Source organism: Podarcis muralis, chromosome 2 (genome assembly GCF_964188315.1).
Source record: "Podarcis muralis chromosome 2, rPodMur119.hap1.1, whole genome shotgun sequence".
Taxonomy (NCBI): Eukaryota; Metazoa; Chordata; class Lepidosauria; order Squamata; family Lacertidae; genus Podarcis; species Podarcis muralis.
In genome coordinates, this window is record NC_135656.1 from 50,089,300 (window position 1) to 50,115,003 (window position 25,704).

General features: G+C 45.2%; 1 protein-coding gene across 3 annotated transcripts in view; it reads right to left on the minus strand.

Annotated features, from left to right (window-relative positions):
• Window positions 1–22,039, minus strand: part of PPARGC1B (PPARG coactivator 1 beta) — a 106,852-nt gene extending 84,813 nt beyond the window's left edge. The window contains exons 1-2 of one of the 3 annotated variants that reach the window (XM_077924445.1): window positions 21,765–21,859; window positions 6,472–6,621 (exon numbers count right to left, since the gene is read on the minus strand). Coding sequence is in view for 1 of the 3 variants with exons in the window: in XM_077924443.1 (XP_077780569.1) it covers window positions 21,765–21,848 (84 nt within the window). In the remaining 2 variants the exon portion in view is untranslated. Of the gene's footprint in view, window positions 1–6,471; window positions 6,622–21,764 lie in introns of all 3 variants that reach the window. The other 2 variants (XM_077924444.1, XM_077924443.1) reach the window with 2 other exon arrangements.
• Window positions 22,040–25,704: the final 3,665 nt, after the last annotated feature.

The window sequence follows — 25,704 nt, forward strand, 5'->3', positions numbered from 1 at the left end:
TGAACCACACTCATCAAAAGGGAATAGCAATGGGTACTTAAGAGGAGCAAACTTGTCTTCAGACCATTAGCTCTGTTTTCATGCAGCATGTTCATTTCATCACTAAACCTCACACCAGGACTGTACGTAGGGGTTACACCAACAATCACGCTTTATTCCATAGACCTGCGAGAATCACCCACGCCCTTCCCTCCCTGTTGCACTGCTGAATAATAGAAGGAGAATGAGAAAGAAAGCAGGTGGCACCAATTACAATGTCAGATTGAAGATGGAATTGGAACCAATTCCCAAAACTGTCCATTAAATCATGCTGCTAACTCTTACTGGCAACGTCCAAGAATGTTACTACATACAGAAACGGAGAAATGTGCATACACGCTGCTGCATGCAAATCTGTGGGCACACGTCTTTCTACAGGAAAAATGTTCATTAGCACACCCTTAAATTCAAACATATACACTTTTGCATAAATACAAATACTTCCACATACATATTTTGCAGGTAAGCTTTGCTAAAATGAGACATGGTGTGCCTGATGTTTTAACGGTGTAAAGGTGGTATACTTTTCCTCTCATCCCTTTTCTATAAAGCATGGTGGCTTTTCTCATATTACTATAACAAAGGCATTTGTGTGCTTCAAAATTGGGAAATTCTTCCCCTGGAACATCTAGTGGCATCGTGACCAGACAGAACTCCTATACTTTCAGCACTGCAATCCTTACATGGGAAGAAATCTCACTGAAATTGGTAGAACTCACTTCTGGCTAAATGGGTTTAGGACTGTGCTGTCTGTGGAAAACATAGCTTTGTCAGATGCTGCTTGTCAGGTGGGGGGGGGAGCATTTCTCTCTTTGGTGCTGAATTCCATTGGGAGGTAATCTGTCAAGGCCACGGGCCACATGTCAGAGATGGGCAGGACACCACCACCCCTCTCCTTCAATTGCTATCTATGTTTCCACCCATCTGCCCCACTTTGCCAGTCCCATGAAATGCAGGCCAAGGGCTGCAGCCTGCCCAATCTTGTTGGGCATAGTGAGGCTCAAGATTAATCAATACTTGGTGGAGAAAAAGAGAAGCAGAAGAGCTGCACCTCAATAGCAGAGCATCTGCTTTGCCTGCAAGAAGTTTCTGATTCAATCCTTAGCATCTCCAGGTATAGCTGGGAGGGCCCCTTGTCTCAAATCCTGGAGAGCTGCTGCCAGCCAGTGTAGGCAGTAGTGAGCTAGATGCACCAATGGCCTGACTTGGAATAAGGCAGAGGCCAGTGGAGGTGAGTAGGATGGAGGTAGGAAAGTAAACACAAGAAGATGAAAAAGGGATGCCCTTTGATACTTCCTGAAGTTGGGAAAGAGAAGGAAAAGGGGCCCTGCAGAATGTACTTCCACAGGCATCCCAGGAAACTAGTACTTCTCATAAAGTGAGTTGAAGAAAATACCCCAGTTAGTGGAATTACAAGTAGTTGAGAAGCTGTGAGTTGGCAGGTTGTGTGCCTATTCCTCTTCCAAAAGCAGAGAGCTGTCGCCACCAGAAGCTCAGGTTTTGTGTGCTTGAGCTGAGGATTGTAACACCGATGTAACCTTGCTATGAACATGTTGCAGTGCCATTCCACACTTTTAAAGTTTAGATGCTAAATCAAAGACTGTTATACATACAGACAACCAAACAAACCTGCCAAGTGATTAAAGAGGAATTTACCAGGCTTCATGCAGGGGGTGGATGTGCAGTAAAACTGTTGTCTAAACTGGCTCCTGGAGCTGCGTTGGTAATCCCCAAATGAGCACAAACCAGAATGTGGAAGAATCGTCTTCATATGTACCACAAAGAGGTAAAAAGACACAGTGACGAACCAAGTATACTCAATTTATTGGAAATCTTATCATTCCAAAGAATATTTAGGAATGAGAAGTGTTTGCACTGCATGCTTGCAGAAAAAGAAGAGTTTTATAAACATGAGACTGCACTGTCTCTTTAATTACAGTTGAAATCAATAAAGTACACAATAATGCAGAAGACACCAGAATCTACCGCTTTCCTTCTTTAAGAAAAAATTGTCACAGCAAGCTAAAAATTAACCAGGGTGGAGGGAGATTAGCACATGATTTGGGAAAAAAAACTGAGATTCTTCACCTTGATCCCAGAATTGGGTTGCTCCTTTGACTGAATCTGCAGATGCCCTCAAGTCAAAAGGTCCACCATTTTACTTTCAGGTGTCCTGAAATAAAAGGACTTGCAGGGTCAGGGAAGTTCAAGTCTCGTGAAGACACTAACACAAAGCTCCAAAATTCATATCCTATCTCAGTTATGCAGATTGATCTTCCTACCAGTTCAGAGACTGCTCCTGGCACTGAGTTTTAAAAATGCCAACCTGTTTTCCTCAGAGATGTTCAGAGGAAAATAATAAAAAAAGTCTCTGGTGCAGTCTGGTAAAGATGGTACCTCAGGGGGGAAACAAAGTCATGTGATTAATTGCTTTCAGGAAAGCCACCATGGAAAACACAATTTTGCTTCCACTTTGATAAAGAGGTCTTTAAAAGCATTTGCTTCCCACGCTTAAACGGAGAAGTTGGCAAGCCACTGAAGTGAACATTGTCTGGCAAGTGGGATGGAAGGCAAGAAAGACCTCACTTCTGCAAATTCCAGAGACTTTAGGGGAGTTGCTTGAGATTTACTCCCCACCATAACTACAAAACCGGGCACTCTGAAGATAAAAATGAGGGGCAGTGTTTAAATTGCTACACTACCTGTCTGCATCTTATGAGAGGGTATTGAAATTCCCAGTACAAGAGCCGCAGACACTGTGGCAAAGAAAACAAGCATTATGCAGGTTGCCCTATGCGACAGAGGGCAACTTGATGCATCATCACATCTGAACTGCGTATTTCGTACATTTACTCCACCATGCAGTAGAGTGTAGCAGCTTTCAATCTGGTTCCTACTGTAATCATCCCCAGAGGAATGGTCTGCTTTCTTGGGCTTCCTTGTATAGGTGGCAATGTCCTCAGCGAAGAAGATGAAATGCTGCTAAACTGTCACTGAACAGTAGTGTTATTTTCCCTGCCACTTTGTCACAAGGTAAAGTTGACACCTCAAAGCACTGACAAGGTTGGGAGCAAAAAGCCAACTATGAGCCCTAGCACTGGAACAGACAGAACTTTCTTTTCTTTTTTCTTTTGGTGTAAAGGCATTTCCCAACTTATAAACATCTGCTCCTCCTGTCTCAAAACAAAACCCAGATCAGCTTCTCACAGAAATGAGCAGGGGCCTTATTATTTTTAGATTACTAGTGCGTCTTGCATGGGAGCTGCACCACGAGACTGCAGCCATACTGGTTACCATGACAACATCATCACTTCTTCACAAGACGACGACAGAGGATTGTCAAGGAAAGTAAGCAAAAGGAGCAGGGATTGGAAAAGGAAGGTGCCTAGGAGTCACCTGAGCCTACATTGAGTTATCTACATACCAATCTATTTCAGATCAAACTGCCTGCAGTGGAAACAGTTCAGAATTTTTTTAAAGTCCTCACGGAGAAGGAACTTGAAGCTCAGGTGAGCTGTGAGAGTCTCATCCCTGCTAGTTTTACTGTCAGGCCTCAGATTCTACCTGCAGATATGCCATCCTCAGTATTCAGCTGGGCTAAATTAAGAGCCAAGGGCCTGAGAGGACTGTTGGGGCAGCCTCTTCTCTACCTTCCCTGAGGCTATGTAGGACCTTTGTGCCCTGAGGGAAAGCAGAAGCAGCACAGCACAGGGAACCATCAGTCAGTGTATAACAGGCAAAATGTTTTAATGCAGCTACTGAGCTAAGTCTCAGCAGAGATCAGCCCCAGCTGGTGTATACACAGTGAAAAGTGTTTCTTATAGCCCATACCCTCTAGGAAATTCCCTCTAAAATAAGGCTGAGAAACCTGTGGTCCACCAGATGTTGTTGGGACTCATCAGGCCCCAGACGGCATGGCCAATAGTCAGAGATGTGGAGAGACGTTGTCCAACAACATCTGGAGGACCATAGGTTCTTCACCCCTGCCCTAAAGATACAGAATCCTCAGGTATTACTTCAGGATAGCAAACGCTTTTCCTTTCCAAAATAAATTAAACCACCTGCTGTGTTTCATACAGGACCAAGGGTTTTGTTTGTTTTGCTTGTATTTTTCATGCAGCCCTTTCCCCCACAAACCAGAGACCTGCCCTCAGGAAAATGGCCACCACAGCTGCACCTTAATTCACCGCCATGAACATCATGGAACCAGCCGGATGAGTGATGCTGAGCCATTTGCTCTTCTACATGCTCTTTCCATTTGTGTTTTCTCTGGCAGATGAACAAGCACCTCGGGACAAGGAAGACCACGTATTTTTTTACAGTCTGTAAATCACCCAGATGGTTTTTTGGCACCACACAGATAATGATGATACGCCAGTCCTAATGTCCACCTGCCTATCTGGAGTCTTAGAGAGGATAACAGAATCCTCAACATGAGGGTTAAATCAGGAATTGTTGTGTGTGTATTTTTACTGGCAGACAAAACAGGAAAATCAAACAACAGAATTAGCCCTGATGAAAGCAACCTGGAAGCAACCAAGGAGAAAGGCCCATGGGAAGGCCCCATCAATAGAATCACAAACCCATATCAAACAGACGTTTACATACATACTTGCTGAAGGACACGCACCAAACTGCATTGCTTTCTCCTCACAAGGCAGAACCTTAGAAAGTGGCACAGTCCCTCACCAACACATAATTTGCTGCACCCAGTGGCGTAGCGTGGGTTGTCAGCACCCAGGGCAAGGCAAGTAATTTGCGCCCCCTAACCCGTGGATTTGCGCCCCCTAACCTGTGGATTTGCGCCCCCTAACCCTAACCCCCAGATGTTGCACCCGGTGCGGCCGGCCCCCCCTGCACCCCCCACGCTACGCCACTGGCTGCACCCAGCTAAGCCATGATTTCACTTGGGCTTTCTCTCCAAGCCCATGCTCTTTATAATCCTCTGAAGAGCACAACTGGCACAACAAAATGATTCAACATAGTTATGCCTGTTTTCTGTATGGTCGTGCCAGATCCCTGCACGATGAACTTCAATTGGTTCTTCTGCTGATTGGCTTCCCTCTCTAGTATGTGTGGTAACCTGCAGCCCTGCTTGTCCTGACCAGCTCTCAGTCTTGCAATTAGCCCCACTGACCTCTGAAATCCTCAGCCTCTCTAAGCAGCCATGCATTAAATCCCGGATCCAAGAGTGGAAATAGACTTCGTAAAAGGCTTATGGCCCTATTTATTGCATTGTACGCATGATGGGTTCTGATGGCATGGAATAATGCTGCAGAGGCTTACTTTCTCGGCCTCCATGACCAGACAGAGACCAGGTGGCTATAAGAAAAAAGTGGTACATTCCCAGCATTTGTCTGTCACAGTCAACACTAGGTGCTAAAGGGAGAAAGAAAAAGAAAAGAGTTCATGACTCCCAGAGTTTTTTGGTTTTTTTAAACCCTGGGATCTTGATGCCAGGACTGAAGTCTGTCTAGACATACCACCCTCTTGCCTGGTAATCTTTCCCCTTAATTCTTGCTATGTGAAGACACTCTCTAATTACTCATTGGGGAAAGGAATACACTCTGTACCTGCCCAGGGCAGGGGCACTTCCATCTATTTTCCCTTCCTGTTGCAAGCTTGGTTCCTGGCATTAAAAACGGCTAAGTCTGGGACAAAGTAGAACCTGTAACTTCGTGTTTTTTTTAAATATGGAATACTTTAGATTGTTCACATGTGTTCACAAGAAAAAGGGGACAAAACCTCATTTGTGGGTGGACAGAGAAGCTTGTACCACAGCAATTTTACTTTCAAGCTCTGGAATCATAAGGGTAATAAAGTTGGGGCAGTCTGTTCCTCAGTGCAGGACCACTGGGGGTAAGGAGAAGAGCCTGGGGAAAAGCTAATACAAATGTCATTCACAAAAAAGCCAAGTGTGCAAGCAAGCAAAAGAAAGAAGTACAACCTGCCTTCCCATAGGTTAACTCTCCTGATAGTTCTGAGCATTCATTGGCTTTGAGTGTGTACGTATTTGCATGAAATCAGCTGCATACTTTGTAAACACATCGATGTAGTTCAATAGTACTGGTATGTGATGCTGCTGGGTATGAATAAATGGGGGAACTAGCAACTGAGGAATCTTAACATAAAGGCAGAACTTCATACGTCTGATGTAGCAATACTTTATTTGGGGGGTGGGGAAGAAAGAAGGAGCTATTGTGTGTGTGTGTGTGTGTGTGTGTGAGAGAGAGAGAGAGAGAGAGAGAGAGAGAGAGAGAGAGAGAATGCTCCACAAGGGGCCAACAGAACATGCAGAATCAAAACTCTGAGCATATTTTCCTTTATTAACAGACTGATGCCTTTAAAAGGCAACAACGGGAAAACCACAGAGCTAAACAGTCTAAGTAACCAAGGGATCCTCTGCATCCCTGTGGAAAATATAGAGCAAACCTTATCCTGTGCACGTTCCAGTCAGCCAGAGACCAAATCACAAGACCGATCAGCTCGCACTTCAAGCAGCTTGGCTGAATAAGAGAGTCTAAATCAGGAAAGCCTCAGCCAGAGTATCTAAACCACAAAGGAGGGTATCTCTCTCTCTCTCTCTCTAAACACACACACACACACACACACACACACACACACACACACACACAGACACACACACACACACACACAGAGAGAGAGAGAGAGAGAGAGAGAGAGAGAGAGAGAGAGAGAGAGAATTGCTAGTTAGCAGGTTCTGGACAAAAACTGAGAGCACATGGGGCAAGTCAGAGTGAGTTTCACCCTGGTGCAGTGGGTTGTCTTATCATAGAGATTTGGTAACTACTTCAACTACTGCAGGAATAAATTGCACAGGAACACTCCATAAGGCCAAATCTGCCACACAATAAAATAAAGTCGTACAGCGTGTTGTCGTCATCAACACAACAGATTACAAAAAATGAGGAAAATGCCACATGCATCATGAACGTTGAATAACAGGTATTTTGCCAAAAAAAGAATAATTGCTGCTAGCCCCAAGGGAACAAAGGGAACAAATTGAATCACAGGAGGGGACACGCCTCCCTCCCTCCTCATCTGCTTTACTACCTTATATGTAGATCAGGAGGGGGGCAGAAGAGCAAAACGCTGGGTACTGCACAGGTAGGTTCTTGTTTCCCTCCTGCAAAAATATATTCCACTCAATGATCTGTATCACAATCAATGTGCTCACTAAGGAAGGAACTGGGGTGGGTGGGAACGACTGCATTTTTCCAGCAACAAATATGGCACTTCTGAATACTGGGTAAATGCCATTTCTTCAAACAGAAATGCTATCACAGAGAAAGACTACAGCTGAAACCACACAAGCGTTTTCAAATACTTTAATGATTATCACTCAGGAATCTTTCCCCATTTCATGAGTTATGCACTTCCTACTTCAAGTGTCAGCATACCAGCTTCAGCTACTGATGGAGAAGCCCCTCCACACATACCTTCGTAATCTGGATGTGGGCTTATACTGCCCTGTTGCAGACTTTGAGTGTATACATATTTGCATGAAATCAGCTGCATGCTTTGCAAACACATCAATGTAGTTCAGCAGTACTGGTATGTGATGCTGCTTGGGTACAAATAATACGAGAATCAGTGTCACAACCAACCAGCAGAGGAACTCTCCATTCACTCACAGGTATGCCTTCCCTGGCATATTTCGGTTGCTGCTACCATTAAACTATTCAGCCAAACAGCTGAAGGACGTAACGGCCACAAGCAGCCTTGGGAAGCCATCCCTAACTAATGGAAATAGCACCCATTGGTTTTCCTTTCTATTGCAGGCTTTTAAAGGGCAAACTGCAGATTTCCCTCCCTCCCCTCCATTAAATGAGCTGGATGTATTCTTAATGTACTCGGTGTACCAAATATCAGGGCAGTGAAGGGCACTCGCCTTGCCTTGTTTTTCTCCCATCCCCAAATGTCACACCTGCTGTGTACCCTGGAATTCATCATTCTGAGGTGTCACCACCACTCTTCCCTTTGCAACCCTGGCTGAATACAGAACCTGCTCACAAGAAGGCAGGATGCTTTTAATCACATGGCAGAGTTGTGCAATGTGTATTATTTAACATGATTATTTTATGTTCACAAAAGCAACTGCTGCTTATGGGACTCCAAATACATGTAGATTTTCAGGGAGGATGGGGGCTGCACAGAACTGCATTTCACCTTTCTAACAGTTTTGTTTCATTATCATATTCATTTCAGTCCTATCTCTGAATGCTAATCAGTGTAGGGTAAAAAGAATAAAGAGAACAATTCCAGGTAAATCAAGGCCAGGCATTCTAAAGTGAAGGTGGATCGTCGTGCACTCTGGTAAACCAAAGTGCCTGAGACACTTGGATGACAAAAGGAGATATGCCAACAAAATCCTGCAAAGGTGTTTTTTAAAATATATATATATATATAATATGTGCCTTTAAGGGTCAAAACCCAAAATGAGCACTGCTCAAATTAGGTGTGGTGTAATATAAAAGCCAGATGGCAACTTTGCTTTTAAGGGCTGATTGAAGAAGAGTTTTGGATTGAAAGCCAAAACAACTGAAAGATGTGTCCTAGAGAAATCCAGACCATAAAAAGAAAAGAAAAAAGATGGTTTGAAGGGACTTGTGCAAAGATCTGCGGCATAGGGAGAAGGCTGGTTATACTTGATTCAGGGGTCACCTAACGGACCTCCAAGTGAGAGAATACAAATATCACTGACATCAACCCATATACTGAGAACCTGTGCTGCAAATATAGGGTAACTACATGCTACCTAGATAAATTAATAATATTGCAGTCAGCTTGCCCTTTGGTGGCGCACCAAGTTAATAATGGAGGTGGAAATCTAATCCAGTTCTCCTCCAAGTCTAATGGTCTTGAATCCAGTTCCTCAGTTTGGTGAGCAGTCTCTCTCTCTCTCTCTCTCTCTCTCTCTCTCTCTCTCTCTCTCTCTCTGTGTGTGTGTGTGTGTGTGTGTGTGTCTCCAACAAATAGCCAATATACTGCAACGTAACACTGATGGAGCTACAACAGCTGAATCCAGGTACAAATGCCATAATCAGATTGAGAGTTAGTGACTGTGTACCTGAAGCTGCAGTTAGCTTACTGGACAGCCTATGCCGTGTGCCCCTGCCTCTTGCTATGTGAGTAAACAGATCCTCTCAGGCACACACACCAATTTGTGGTAATGCAGAGCCCTTTGGCAACACTAAATTCAAACATGATATCACTAGTGAAATAAGTATATCCATAGCAGCTATTGGGAAGAGAGACGCCAACATCTCTAAAACCTTGTCCCGGAAGCAGGAGCAATGAACAGATGAAGATGCTTTCAGTTCAGGTCTCCAAACATACCTGAACGAGGAATGGACTGAAGGGGAAGGGGAACAGTAATGAATAATTTATTGTAATACATGCAGACAGAGGAGAAAGCTAAACCACAAGGAATCAGTCGGAATGTTTGATAAGCTTCCTTTTAGACCTTTCCGGGTGATACTCAAATTGCTTCAGGGCATTCCTATTCTTCTACAAGCATGGAAACAGTTTTCCTTATAAATGAAACAGTCTTATTCTCTGTTCTAATGCACTGGTGGTGGTGGTGATAGTGGGGCTGTTGTCTCAACCACCCATAATAATTTAAACCATGGCTGCCACTGGGAAAGACTCCACTGCAAACAAACAGTTCATAACAGATAAACAACAGAATTCACTTCTCCAATATGTGGTGATTGCCACATACTTAGATGGCTTTTTAAAGGGGGATTAGAAATTCATAGAGGGTGAGGTTGCTAATGGGGACTAGTCATGATGGAACAGATGGAACAGAGGCACCATATCTCTGAATACCCAAATTATTGGGGAGCTACATGGAGAGAAGGCTTTTGCACTCATGCCTTGCTTGTGAGCTTTTCAAAGGTTGACCACTAGGGAAGCAGGATGCTGGACTAGATAGGCCTTTGGTCTTATCCAGCAGGGCTTTTTTTACATCCTTATAGATGAGCAGTTGGCTAGCTTTCAATGTGCATACCTGTCCCACCACCATTCCATCATATGCCCCAACATTAAATGAAATATAAATGCAACACATAATGAAATCAGTCTAGAGCTAAGGTTTGCAAAAGGGGTGGGGTGCAGGTGAATCAACACTAATGTCTCCTGCATGTTATCACTAACTTAGATAAGTGGTGCCACTTCCTAGCATTTATACCACAAGAACTGCTAGCAGAGAAGAAATCCAATCAACCCACAGTCAACCATCCACTTCTACTTTGGTGGTTGCTGATTTATTCAGATTCTGAACTGGGACAAAGTCCATCCAAGCTAGCTTGGATGTTAGCCAAACAACCCTCATTCACACTCTTGTTTCACCAGCTTCTTTGCTAAACCCACTTCAGAAATGGATTCTCCAGCTAGCGATCATCCTATCTCTAAGCCACACTTTGTGAGGGGAAAGGGGAGTGAAGTTGAAAAATAAGTGGTTTTCTTGCAGTTCCAGACACACCTGTATGTTAGCTTTCTGAAACCTGACAGTCTTGTATTGACTTGGACATGGCATTAACGTTCTTAAAGCCCCAAGATAGAACTCTTCAGATGTTGCTTTTTTGAGCACCAATACAGATACCTGTACCAGACACTACATCATTCACCTGACTGGCCAGATTGTTTACTGCTGACTGAAAGTAAGAGATAGCTTAGAATAAGGGTAGGCTGACTTCATGACTGTTAGATCTATTTTGTTTTTAGTAGAACCAGAGTCACATGCAAAAGACATATAATTAGAAATAAAGAAGAGTGTGCCTTTAAGAACATTCAGAGTCCAGGAATCGGTTTTCAGTGCCAGAACTGACTAGGCACACAGCCCTTCCACATACATGTCCCACACCCTCACCCCACAGTTACTTTTCTTCATTTCAGCAAGGGAAAGTCATGTTGTAGTTGCTACTATGTTGGAAACTCTTGTCGTTCTGCTGCAAGTCTCCCAGTGATTTAACTTCTGCCCACCTGCAAACACTCAGAAACATATCTACTGTATAAGAAAATACAAAGTTCATTTTCTGATTCTGACACCGAATCTCACCCTGCTTGTATAGATGTCACAGCAGTTGAATGTGTGTTGGCACCAATTCTGCTAAGGAGAAAAGGAATCTCCATCTCTGGAACGTTTTAAAACAAATAAGCTAGAGGGGCAATTGTCAATCAGCTTTGTGTTTCTTAAAATATCTAGTATGTCCCTGTGGTTGGGGCAGTGGCAGCAGGGGGGAAGACAGGAAAGAAGTATGCATCCATTGATGAATTTCAGTCTCCATTAATCATTTACATTTACGGACTTGAGATGCTTCAGAGCTTATCACTGTGCCCAGGATATCATTTAGAGTCAAAAGCTAGGAGTGGTTTCACCAACCACTCCATCAGACAAGAAACCCTGCAGTCCATTCTTTGGGATTTGAATCTGTTGTCTGAAGCCATAGTTGGCAGAGTCTGTGGTGGCTCATTTTCTGTCAAGTGCAGGCAGTTGGGAACACCCTGCAACATTACCCCTGGGGTCTCTGTTACTTCACAGAGCAATTCCCATGTGCTGAGTTTGACAGGGAAGCTGCAAATGATTTCACACAAAAGAACCTACTGATCATCTCCACCTCCTTGCAATAACTGTGGTCAGTCAAGAATGGCAGTGCCGTGGGAAAGCCTTTGAGGACCAGGATAGTTAATCTGGCACTTTGTTATCTGACTATTAATATCTTAAATTAATTTCTTTCTTTCTTTTGTAAATGCTGCTGGTGGTGTACTGAGATTGGCAGCACAGGATTAAGCTGTGCATAAAGGAAAGGCGACACATTCCAACCAGTTCATGGAAAGACCTTCCACAGTTGTTCTCCTAGGGCATAATCCACCAGACAGTTCTTCTGCACAAGCCCCACTGAAATGAATAGAAGCCATGAAAGGGCACTGTAAGTGACTTTTGCCTAGGCAGGTGACTTCAGCCTTCCTATAGAAGTGATCATTTGCCCTTGGCAAGTCAGCTAATCAAGACCACAATGATTAACCAAAAGGAATCTGTCCTCATGCCTAGAGTACATTCACCTAGTAAGTTTCCAGCGTGGCTGGAGGTTCTATTTCCCTTTCCCTTTCACTGTGAATAGCTTGAATTCCAGAGAATCAACAGCTGCCACCCAAAAAAAGATAAAATTTGAAATTTAGCCTAGTTGCAGGTGAAATCTCTCTTGATCAACAGAAAGGGACCCAGCTGAAGGCCAATTCATGGAGCTATTTTATTCTCCCATGGAATTTCTGGTGTTAACCACATTTAACTCCACACTTAAAAGGATAATCAAAAACATATGAAGCTGTCATATATTGTTAGTCCCAGTGGTCCATCCAGTCCAGTATCATCTACTGTTTGATGCAACCAGTTGGTGTCTGTCTGTCTCTCAGAAGGGAGTTTTATCCTCTGTGCTGGCTTACAGCAGCTCTTTTCCTTATATCCTGCTATGTTACTACATGTCTAACTGTTGCTCCATTGTTTATGGCTTTCACGCCATTCTAGTTGGGCTGGATTAGAAGTTAAGACAACCTCACCTGGATGCTTATATGATGCACATGGAGGCAATCCACTTGCTGAAATGAGGCACTGCTAGATACCATAGGACAAGGGAAGAATGACCCTTCACCTTCTCCACCCACACTTGCTCTGATAAGATTTTGGGGCTAATTTTGAGACTTGATGCATACCTATAATTTTTTCCTATATATTTTAAAGTGTATCTACTTTTTTAATACAACTCTAGGCCACTTACTGTACAGTCAAAATGGTATTAGTTCTCAGGTATTAGTTCTAAGTCCTCTTGCTGGAGCAATGGTGGTATGTGGCAGAAGCAGGTTACAAGGGTAAAATTGTGGAGGCGGGAGGGCAGTCTATCTAGTTGTTGTTATTATGATGTTGGGGGTCCAGGTATTTTTAACCATTTACTTGAGTTATGTTATTCGAGTTAACAGGGGGAAATATTTAGAAAATTCACTTCCAGTTTATTTGGAATATACAAGAACATCTCCGATTGTTTTTTTGGTCATGTGTTTGGCTTTCCTCTTGGCCTGGGCAATGAAAGCTAGATGATGGTCACTGAAAAGCAACAATTTGATGAAATGCATTGGATGCCTCATTTTATCTGTGGGGGCCCACTTGAATCAATTAGAATGTTTGCTTGCTGAGTGAGGGAAGGATAATGGTGTGATACAATTGTATCATCATATTTTATTGAACAGATAACTTCCTCTGCTTATGTATTTATTTATCCTATTAAAAAAACCCAAGAAAATTCTTTCAAAAAAGGAGAAGACAAGAAATGAATTCTCACACACCATTGTTACTCCAGTGCAAAGGGATTCACTAGACAGAAGGGGAGCTGTTATACAAAAAGTTACAATCCTTTCTTAATCACACAGAGACAATAATGGCAACCAGGCATTTCCTGGAGGCTCCGTACATATCAGCAAAATATTTGAAGGTGCCCTTCAGGGCTTTACAGCCCAATCCCCTCTGGCATGTTTACCCAGAAGGAAGCAACATGAGTTCAGTAGTGGTTACCTCTCCCTGGCAAGTATATTTTTTGGTCAACAATAGCACACTCTCTCACATACTTGCATATAGTCCCAGAGACTTCAAAAGGGTACCTGATAAGAAACACCATTGACAGTTGGCAAGTAAAAAGGGTGCCCTTGGTGGCAGAGACACAAGGCCACCTTGAGAGCCTGCCTAGCTTGAACTTGTGCATACCTTGGTTCTCAAACGCCTTGGTTCCCAAACACCGAAAACCCAGAAGTATGTGTTCTGGTTTTTGAATGTTTTTCGGAAGCTGAACGTCCGATGCGGCTGTCGGCTATTGTTTCTGGGGCTTCTGCACCAATCAGAAGCTGCGCCTTGGTTTTTGAACATTTCGGAAGTCAAACAGACTTCCAGAACAGATTAAGTTTGGTGTTTTTGTTTTTGCTATTTCTTTTGCGCTTTTGAGGCTTTTTCAGTTAATTTGTTTTTATGACTGTGTGGAACCCAGTTAAGCTAATGATTGATTGATTGATTGATTGAGTGACTGACTGACTGCGGAAATGGATAAAACCCTCCCATCCAAACAATGACTATCATCAGTGCAGGTAAGAAAAAAATTAACTTAAATTTTCATCATCTACAATACTGTCTTATTTATTTTATAGTACAGTACATTGATTATTGCTTTCATTTTATGGCTCAATGGCCTCGTTAGATAGTAAAATTCATGTTAAATTGCTATTTTAGGGGTTGTTTTTAAAAGTTTGGAACGGATTAATCCATTTTGCATTACTTTCTATGAGGAAGACCGCCTTGGTTTTGGAACGCTTTGGATTTGGAACAGACTTCCAGAACGGATTAAGTTTGAGAACCAAGGTTCCACTATATTTACCTGAAGTAAATATACGGTAATTTTATTCCATGCAACATAATCCACTTCAGTGCAATTCTTTCATTTTGCTATTAATGGCGGTTTCCCAATGGATCCTGTCCTACATAACTGCAATTCTGAACTCTTGTACTCTATTCCTGACTGTGTTTACTCAGACATAGGTCCAACTGATTTCAGTGGGATTTGCTTTTTAGTGAACAGGCTTAGGAATGAAGCTTTACAACAAAGAAAGGTGAAGTGGCAGTAGCTGTATAACATCTCTCACACACACACAATCTGAAAGAGGATCTGAATTGTCTAATCTAGGGGGTTTACTTGCAAGAAAGTCTCCTTTCCCAGGCTGCTCATTGGCTGAACTTCAGGCAGCACATTAATAATTTTCAGAGGCAACATGGTGGGTGGGGGGATAGGGAGGAAATGGAAAAATATCTTAATTAAAAGAAAATGGCCCTCCACTCATCTTACTGCCAAGGCTGGAGGCTCATATTTTACATTAAGCCATCTTTTATTGCTCCCCTGAGCACCAAAATAAAAACACATAGCACTGTCCAGTCTCAACAGGAATGTAGGAGAGATATCATTTCAACATTGTCAATGCTTTACCTCCTCCCAATGTAATACACAGGGAGCTGACAAATCCTCCTACTACACACCACCTCTTACTTCATGCATCTCTTAACAATGGTTTGGTACAGCAGTTTTGAGAGCATGCTCAGCTCCTTCAGCTTCCCAACCCAGTACATGGAAAGTAGTAGACTTTCACTAAAATAGAGGGGAGGGTGAAGAACTACAACTGGTTTTGGAGCTGGGGTAGCTACTCTGTGACCCTCCAGATGTTGCAGAGCTACAACCCCCATCATCACTGGTCATGATGACTGGAGAGAGTTGACAGTCCGATAGCATCCAAAGGTCAATTAGACCTGGAGGCCCTACTTTAGAGAAATACAAGCATTCCTATCTTAAATTTACAGAGCATTCATTAAAATGTAGTCTGGGATTCTGCCAAATATATCATGATTCTGCAACACAGTAACAAGGCCTTTGCACAACATAGCCTCCGACTCCTCTTGCTTCTTACCTATTCCTCCATCATCTGCAGCATGTGAAAAAAACTGGTCTATGTTTAGAAATACACTAAATCATGAAATAAAGGGACCTATGAAAGGGTAGACAGCTGTGCAACACATGAATAAACACATCCGGGCCCTACTCTTGTGGGGTGAATTGAATGAAGGTGAATTGAAAGAAACTTTAGACCTTGAGTAAGGCAATGTTCATGATCAATTTTATTCACTCCTGGGCCAAATATTCAAGGCCCTTTTCATCTCTGATGACCAGCTCCACATGTATGAGTTCATGAGATGACTGCTGAAAATCAACTATCTGTACAAAAATATTAAGATGGGATTGGCTCAATACAATCTTGGAAGTGGCGTGTTTTGGCAATGGAAAATACTGTACTCAGAATCACCTGCTTATAAAGCTGCAGAAGAACTAATGGATCCTCGTCAGCGTTAGCAGCACTACACCATACCCCCAACAGTCCCTTCAAGCAGGTCCACATATTCCGTAGAGAACCCAGTTTGCCAAGAATAAGGGAAAAGCCATTCATTGCCATGAATGTCTGCCACAAACAGCAGTGCCATGAGCCAACTCTGGAACTGGCTGGCTGGCTGACATTTTGAGTAGCTTAGAATGCTTCTCCGCACACCCACAACTGCCAGAAAAACCACCCTATTCTGCCAGACAAACACAAGGAATTTAAGTGCTATAGGAGAGTTGCCACTGTGTGGATTAAAGCCACAGAATCAAAAACATGCAGGTGGATTTCCCCCACTCCAGAGCTGTTGTCTGTGGCCAGCTACCTTATGTGAATGTGCCTTGTGCTTCGCTTTCCCCCTATGCAGCCCCATGTATTGGTTTCTAAGTCAATGTGTCTGTGACTCCCTAGAGAATAGTTGCCAGTTGATAGACACTAATGCAGGCAGTCAAGTACAACTGCGTGCATCACTGTCCAGATTTCAATAAGTTACATACGATGTGCTTCTGGATCTATGAGTCTATGAAACTGTCAGTCACTTTAGTTGCATACTCCAGACTATAAATACGTCATCTGTGTCAATCAGCTCTTAGCCAAAAGCTATCTGGACTATGTGCCATATTTGGTGCTTTTCTCTCAGCAGAAAGGTCTAGGAGCAAAAACTCCATGAAAACTACCCAGTATTATTTCTCTGGGGAATCATGGTTCAGAAAGGTCTGGAATGGCTGTGTCTATGGTGAAAAACTACTCCTGGCTGCTACCTGCACTGTGAATAAGCCAGGAGTCCAGTCTACACAGCTGTCTGGCACTAAATTCACACCTCTTTGAGTGGGATCTACACTGGAAAAGCAATTTAGATCAAGTTTCACTTACAATATAATGCCACAAAAAAGACATTATTTCCAGAGCTTATGTATCCTAACCTCTTGCCTTTCCATATCAACATGATTTCTGCCATGCACTCAAAGCCCACACACATACAATTGGAAACAAATCCCTTTGATTGCACAAGAATACACTTCTATGTAAATCTGTGTAGAATTGTTTCCTTAGGCCACTCAAAAGGCTCATGTGGTTCATTACACCATTTCAGAATGCAGGTGAGGATGGAAAGTTCCCCACTTTGTCCAAAGTTAGTTTGTCAGGGAGAAGGCTATGAGAAAACATTGAAATGCCAGCTTTTTTTTTTTTTTTTTGCAGGCAGAGCATTTTTGGAATGAGGGATATTCAAATATGCGACCCACTGCCTGCAATCTAGAGCGGTACAGTCTAGAAAGGACTCTAAATGCACAATTCTTCTGACTATATAATTCATCTTTCTGTTTCAATCCATTGCTGACACTTGCCAAAGCAAATAAAGCAGGGTTAATAAAAAATAAGCTTATCATTTCCATGTGAAATAAACATACAAACAAGGCTACCATCATCACCCACAAATGACCAGGGTCATGTATGTTGGTCACAAATGTTGGTGTGAACAAGTCTGTGCAGCATTTGTGCACCCCTGAGGAGGTGGTATGATGGCTTCACCAAATGCCCATTCACGACTGTAAAACCTGAATCAGGTAAGTGAGAACTATCCTACCACTCCTCTTCTCTCCATTACGCCAATGAGGTTCACAAGACAGTGGAAGCACAGCAGGGCAAAATATAGAGTTCACCTCTTCAAACAGAGTGTGCTGGCCAGGTACTCAAAGGACACTTGCATGTTGTTCTACCAAGAAACATCTCCCTTGTACTGTCAAGGAAAACAATACCCATGCTTTTGCCCTATTTAACGGGTAGAGAAACGGGCATTCAAAGCAATAGCTCTTGTCAGCCAAAAGGATCATTATGCAGATCTATGAAATAGATGGAAGTATGCATGTGTCTGAAAGAAGACAAACCATTTTGTTTTGGTCAATAACTGTTTGCATCTCCAACCATTAATTAATTGAGCTGTTAACAAGATGCTGAGAAAATCAAGAGGAAATATTGCCCCGGGAAGCTTGAAGCCAGCGGCCTGTGTTATCATGATGGTTATTTTTTCTTCAACAAATGAAAAACAGAAAAGTCAAACTGCTTTCTTGCTCTTCTACAGAGGCAGAAAAGTATATGCTAGTAATTCCTGATACCTTCCAACGCCTGGTGAATTAACAACAATGGCCACAAACTTGAAATGAGTAGCTCAGAATGCATCATGCTGCCTTGCACATAAATCATACATTTCATACTGCTGCACAATAACTCCATTTTGATGAAAAATCAGACTGCAGAAGAAAAGGCCTTTAATCTCTATCTGTTGCAATGCAGTCATTTTGTGAAACATCCTTTCCCTCAATACATAACAGCTATCAATGTGAATATAAAACCAAGGCAAATCAGGTTAACATTTCATTGCACCTTTTTCTCAAGATGCCTTTAGTTGTGCTTGGACCGGGCTCTGGTTCACCTGCACTATGAAATTCATAGCATCATGACACAAATTTCTGCAATGCTGCTGCAAAGAGAGGAAGGGGGAAGGGGGTTCTCCATAATATATGATGACAAAAGCTGAAATCCTTCAGGGTCTCTGAAAGAAATGGATAATATTCATTATCCATAGCCTCCTGACATTTTAGCCTCTTAAGAATAATCTGATCCTGTGCTGGAACATAGGGGGCTTTGCAGAATCAGCTTTCAGATTTCATTGAGAACTCAGCAGCCCAGCTGTAAGAAGAGGCTAGTACTGTAGAGTAGTAATGGGGAGAGACGTCAGAGGCAAGCCTAGGAACCACCTCCCGCTTATAGTTACAAAAGAAGCATGTGACAGAAGGCAAGGCTGGAGCCTTCACTGCTGTTTCATCAGAGGTTAAGGTAGAAGTACAAAGCACACTTACAACTTTTTCCTTTTCAGGGCAATCACATGCCACTCTGATTTACTCCAGACTTTAACCCTCACACACATGCAGAGGAGAAAGTGTAATCCAAAGATTAATGCACTTCCAACCAATACAGTGGGACTAACAGCAGCAAGCAAAGATCAGCCCACCACAAGTATTATGAATGCAATCAGTTTCCATATCATATATTAGCAACAATGCTGCCTATGTATGGATAGCTGCTCACACAACAGAGTTGGTGAAGATATTTCTGGACATTTTCACTTGCGTGTCTCTTCATGCCCAATACACAAGGGCATGCTTCCCTCCAATTACATTTGCAAATATTTTTAATGAGGCAAGATGTCTCACTTCTCCTGACCCCCACAAAGTAGGCAATACTTTAGTTTCTGCTTTTTCAATATGGAGAAATATATAGAAAGGCAACCAGAGTATTTGATACACTCCCCGTAATACTTTTATCCCAAAGGTTTCTTCCCCACTCCTCTCAAAAGCAAACAAGTGTTTTATTGATCCAGCAGAGTTTCCTAATCCACCCCCCCCCAACATCCCATAAATAATTTTTTGCACGGTTGTGGTGGAGCAGACAGACCCTGCTTACAAAATATTCTGCCCTTAGTTCTTTAAACAAGCTGTCAGCATCTCCTACTTGATTCTCTGAAAAATTCCCCTTGCCAACATGTCCCATGACAAACCGGTAAGCTCTAGCACTGGCTCTGGAACGGAGGTGCTCAGACTACACGAGTCTGGGCTGGAGCAGGTCCAGCCTAGTTCTGTCTGGCACATAAACACACAAGACGCTAGGGACAAATCAGGATGATCGAGAGCAGGGCACCGCTGCTTGTTTGGAGCCCAAACACAGCAGACTTCGCTCTGTTCTCCTATAAGTAAGTAAATGAATAAACTCAAGGAAGCGAAGGGAGTGGGGGAGGAATGTGCCATGCCCCAAATCAAAGCCGTTTAGTAATCTCTGTTTATGAGAGAGCAAAACGAAAAACGGGAGGGCAACGGGAGGTACTGGAATCGTAACCATGGAAAACTCTTTGCGATTGCAACAGGCTCCTGGCTTGAGAGATGCATGATGGTCTCGCAGCATATCGGCTCCACAGTCCCCCACTCACTCCTCCCTATGGAAAAGAATGCAGCCGGCTGCCTTTCCAGCAGGCACCCGCTCGTGATCAGCCGACGGCTGCCAAGAAACCCTTAATCTGATTTTAACATGTAGCCCAGTCCAAAGAGAGAGAGATCTGCAAAGTTGCTTATTTGTAGCAACTCAGACCCCCCCCCTCCACTCCAGCGCGCGCGCGCGCGCGCTTCTTCTCTCGCCCCCTCTCCAAAGCTGCAGGTATATAGCGAGCAACCCGCATGACTCACGCGCACAACCAAGAAATTAGAGCTCCCACCAGCAAATCTCTAGGACAGCGCGACGAGTGGGGGTGGGGGGAATCCAGCACCCATTTATTCCAGCTGCCCCACAGTCAAGCTGAACTGCTGCCAGTCCTGCCTTCATACATTGTAGAAAGGGGAGGAAAGCAACAGCCGCGCTTCCAGAGAACATGCCCGGAGGAAGAGGGGTGTGTGAATTAAATAAACACTGGAAAGAATAACGGCTCTCTTTACCGTCCTGTCCATTGCACCCCAACCTCTCTCATCCTAACAACATCCAGGAGAAAAAGATAACCCCGAAGAAAGAATTGTAGGCAGATTCTTTATTTTTATTTTGCGGAGAGGGGAGGGAGGCTCTGCAGCTCCAACCGGGAGACGCTGCAAAAGCAAGGCAGCTTGCTTGTTATCTGGGGCAGCGGCAGAGCAGCGTGACCCACTAGTCCACGTGCGAGTGGTGCTGAAAAGTGTTCGGGCTACTCGAGTTTCTTCTGTTCATTCCCCAGCAATAAGCGGGGGTTGGGGGTGGGCTACCCGCAACTGAAGCTTCGCCGTAGGAACACACTACGTCTTCCTTCCGCCGGATCCTCTGTAAGTGCTGCATGGAGAGGAGCAGCACACGCCGGGCTCCAGGGCAGTCGGCTGCTTTTGCTACTCAGCCGGGGCTGTGCTCCGTCTGCACAAGCATGCAAGCTCCCTCCCCACGCTCCTCCATTCTGTCTGGTGTCTGGAGGAATCCCGGCTCATAGAGCCGCACAGATCCAGGCTCCGCGCCCTGGAATCTGTCAGAACAGCCGTACATCTAGCTCTCTTTCATTTTCCGCTGTCGGGGCATGAAGAGGAACAAGGAAGGGATCCGCTACAGAGAAATCAAAAGTCCTTACACACACGCACTTCCCGCTCTCTGAAATATGCAAGGTGCCTCGTAGATCTATAATAATGCTTCTCCCGCCCGCCTCCCCACTCCTGTGCACGGCTGTTCTGTGGGGTCTTATGCCCCAGGCTTCCAAGTTGGGTCTGAGCGCGCGCGCACACACACACCGGTTCCTTCCCGGAGCCCTAAATTCTACGCAGAGTAGATGCGGCGTCCTTGTGAGCCCCAAACCCAAGTGCATGTCAGAACGGAAATCCTTGCGTTCCGAGCTCCCCGGTACATGACGGGTCTGGGTCCCGCGCCCCGCTTATTTCGTGGTGCATGACAGATCCGGGATCCATACCCCCCCCCCACCCGCGCGATTCCTCGACATGTAACAGATCTGAGTCCCATTTACACGGCATTCCTGGGGGGGGGGGGGGACAGATGCCGGTGCACGGTGGTTCTGGGGTCCCTGCACGCCGAGACCCCAGTCTCCCTCCGCTCCAGACTCAGCTCCCCCCGGTCCCCCGTCTCCGCCGTGCACGGGAGCCCCCGCTGCCCCTGTTCGGAGACTGCGAGAACCAGACGTGCCGGCCGGCCGGGAGTGCGCCTGGAGGAGGCTGGGCTGCAGCGCCCGGAGCCCGTACCTGGCTGTCGGTGAGATAGTTGAAGACGAAGGAGGAGAGCTCTTCGTCCAGAAGCGCGCTGCAGTCCGGCCCCGGCTCCGCCATCTTCCAGCTCCTCCGGCAACGGCACGAAACAGCATGCGGCAACAGCCACCACGAGCAGCAGTCAGGAGCCAGCCGAGCCGGGCGGCGGGGCGGGGCCTGGAGCCCGCCGGTTGGGACTGGGAGGAGCCCAGGCAGCGGGAGGCTCGGCTGGGTTGGGCTTCGGCGGAGGCGCGGCGCAGGAAGAGGAGGGGAGCGGCCGCCGCCGCCGCCGCTTTGGCGGGCTTCGTTCTGGGAGAGACGCCGAGGGGGAGGCAGGGTTCGCGCGGCCCGCGCTTTCCGGGCCCAGAGACGCGCGCGCAAGTGAGGCGGCGCGCTGAGCTCGCTTAAAAGGCTCGCCGCCCGCCGGGACCTGTATTAAGCATTAAGCAGCGAAGGCCTTTCCTTTTACATTTTGGTCGGTGGCGGGGGGGACGGGGGACGGACGGACTTCCATTTCTATATCCTTCTTCCCTCAGCCCTTACTTCTAAAAGGAGACGTGGCGGGGCTTAAACCACGAATCATGCTACCTGATCCGGAGCTTGTGGTGGTTACCTGTTGCTGAGGGGGGGGGGGATTCTGCGCATGCTTCCCGCCACCAAAGAAAACTCGCTCCTGCTTCTTACTGCTTCGTGTATTCCAGAGCACAGCTGTAATTGGCGCGGAGAGAAACTCGAGGAGGAGACCCCCCCCCCTTTTACCTCAGTTTCCCCTTCAGGCTCATTCAGTGTGCGGCCTTTAAAGTGCTGCCCCTTCCCAAGGACTTCCTTTGGCATTCCCCCCCCCCCTTTTGACTTGACAGAAATAAGGGGGCAGAAATAGTGCTATGCTGTATAACCACGTTAATGGCGCTTTGGCAGTTTGGTGTTCTTTTTCGTCAACATTTCCTTCACTTTGGCTGAACAGGTTGGCTCAGCATTCACATTCAAATATTAAAGCCTTTGCTTGGTTCTCGCAACCCCTTGACAGCCCCCCCCCCCCAAGATGAGGTAGTAATCCCCACCTACGCACCAGAGATGTGGGAGCTAAACCAGCCAATCAACTCTTCCAAGTGGGGGGTTCGCTTCCCGCCGGCTCACTTGGCCAGGAACAAGCATCTGTTACTCAGGGCAAGTCAAAAGCAATCAGGTGTGATATTAGCCGGCTTGCTGTGCGGTATGAACAGAAGAGCTCCATGTTCATGGGGAAATGGAACATTTGGGTAGACCTGCTGGGCACATTGTTCTCGAAGTTGATGTGAAAGCTAAATATGCAGGTAATGCTGCTCTACAGACTCTCCCATTACCTCAGCACAATGCCTTCTGCCCACCCACCCCACTTCCCGGCCCGCTAACTCCTTTTGAAAGGCTTGCCGAGCTGACACATTGTGGTTCTTAGGTGTGGAATTTGCACAGCAGCTATCATTCACTCCTCTCAATCAATATGTTAGACAAGAACATGAAAAGAGAACACAATGGTCAAAGAGAGAGAGAGAAATCATACGTGCAGCTTTGAGCCAGCCAGCAGCCACTCCACTGAACGGTGCAAAACATGTAATTTGAATGTCCTGGACCAGGGATAGACAGGTTTCAAGCTTGTCTGATAAGTTTTGTTTTGTTCTAGAACTCCAGGATCTATCAGCCAGAGCCAGGTGCAAAAGACATAGATTTAGAATTAAAAACAAACAACTGAGTGCCTCTAAACCTTACAGATTTGTTTACAGAACCAAAATTGAACCAAGGCAACACGATAGACGTGGCGTGGAGATAGTTGATAAAGAAAAGAAATCTGTCTCATAACATTAGAACTCATGGGCATGCAATGAAATTGAAAGTTGGGAGATTCAGGACAGACAAAAGCACATACAGGCAACAACCATTTTACACTTGTTCAGCAGGCATGCATCGCTGCAACCCAGAAGTGGCTGGGAAAGGGGGTGGGACGAGGTGGGCTTCCACCCACTCCACCGATATGCGGGGGTTGCCTGTAGTTGAACTTTAGAATTCACTCTGACTAGAGGCAGTGGTGGGTGGCCAAGTTGAATGATTTTAAAAGAGGATTAGACAACTTCATGGAGGTTAGCAGTGGCTCCCAACCCTAATGGCCGTGTTCCATCTCTGCTGTTGGAAGCAGTATGCTTCTGAATACAGCTGCTGGAAACCGCAGGAGGCAAGAGTGCTCTTGAGCTTGGTGCTGCTTATGGGTTTTCCATAGGTGTCTGGTTGGCCACTGTGAGAACAGGATGCTGGACTAGGTGGGCCACTTGCCTGATGCATCTGACTCTTCTGCGCTCACAGTCCTTTCATCCAAGTCCATTCATATTTGTAGCCTAATTTAGGAGGAAAGGTTTTCTCCTTGCTCTTGGACAACTAAGAGTTGGAAACGCTTACTGATGTACAGCAAATTACTCAGAGATCTAACAGGAGACCTGCATCTACCTTCTCCCCGTCCTTGTCCTATATGCCATTTCAGTAGCCTCAGAACTAAGATATACTACTCAATGCTATTTCATTATTTATTTCTTATATTTTCCCTTCCCTTCTCCCCATAGGAGCTAAGGGCAGCAAACAACAAAGTAGTAAAACAACATCATTAAAAACAAGATAATAACCTGGTTTTTTAAAAAATAAAATACTAAAAACAATTTAAAATGTTTTTTTAAATAGTTGCATACCCTCGGAGCTAATACTTTTAAGGTGACTAGGAACAATATCAGCCACAAAATGCTTGGGTGAACAGGAATGTTTTAAAATGCTGCAGTAATGCTAACCATGAGGGAGGCAGATGCATTTGACCAGGGAAGGCATTCCACAAACAGGGAACCACCACTGAGAAGGCTCTGTCATGGGTCCTCATCACGGTCCGGGCAGCTATGAGAACTAGCATAGGATAGCAGCTGAGAGAATTCAGCCGATTCAGATCTCTCTTTGACCAAGACCTCTCTAGGACTGCAATGCTACACTCACTTAATCTGGAGATAGTCACATTTAAATTCTTGGGACTTCTTCCTGTTCTCACTCCCAGGTGCACCCAGCTTTATTCACTCTTTATTCCAGTGGCCCATAGGTCTTGTTTCCAGGCCAACCTACTAAGTATAGCAGCCAAGGAAGGGAAAGAATGCTGGTTCATATTTACTCCTGCATGAAAAAGTGGTGGTGGTAAAGGAGAATCCACCACAGGTACAGGAAAACATAATTAATTGAACAGGTTTTGTTTTTATTCCTGCTGCTATAAAATTACAAAGAGGAATTCAGAAGAACTTGGTTGAATGCTTGGTAAGGATATATGCATACAGTGGTGCCTCGCAAGACGAAATTAATTCGTTCCGCAAGTTTTTTCTTCTTGCGAGTTTTTCGTCTTGCGAAGCACGGTTTCCCATAGGAATGCATTGAAAATCAATTAATGTGTTCCTAGGGAAACCGACTTCAGACCAGGTCCGGGGACAGTCTGTCCCCCGACCTCTTCTGAAGGCTGGGGGGGGACGAAGGGCTTTTCTTCCCACCCCCAGCATTTTAAAAAACCCCGGGACAGCAGAGGACTTCTCCACTGTCCCGGGGCGATTTAAAAGCCCCCGGGAAGGCAGGCAGGGGGGACAAAGACTTTTGCCCCCGCCCGCCTTCAGAAGAGGTCCAGGACCTCTTCTGAAGGCGGGCGGGGGGCGAAAGTCTTTGCTCCCCCCGCCTGCCTTCAAAAGCCCTCCGGGACAGCGGAGAAACGCGCCGCCCGGGGCGATTTTAAACCCGCTGTCCCGGGTTTTTTTAAATGCTGCCGGGCGTCAGCGCTGCCGCCCGGCAGCATTTTAAAATCGCCCCGGACAGCGGAGAAGTCCCCCGCTGTCCCGGGGTTTTTAAAAAACCTCTCCGCCCCCCGCCAGGCTTTGGAGCAGCCTTCCGAAGCCTG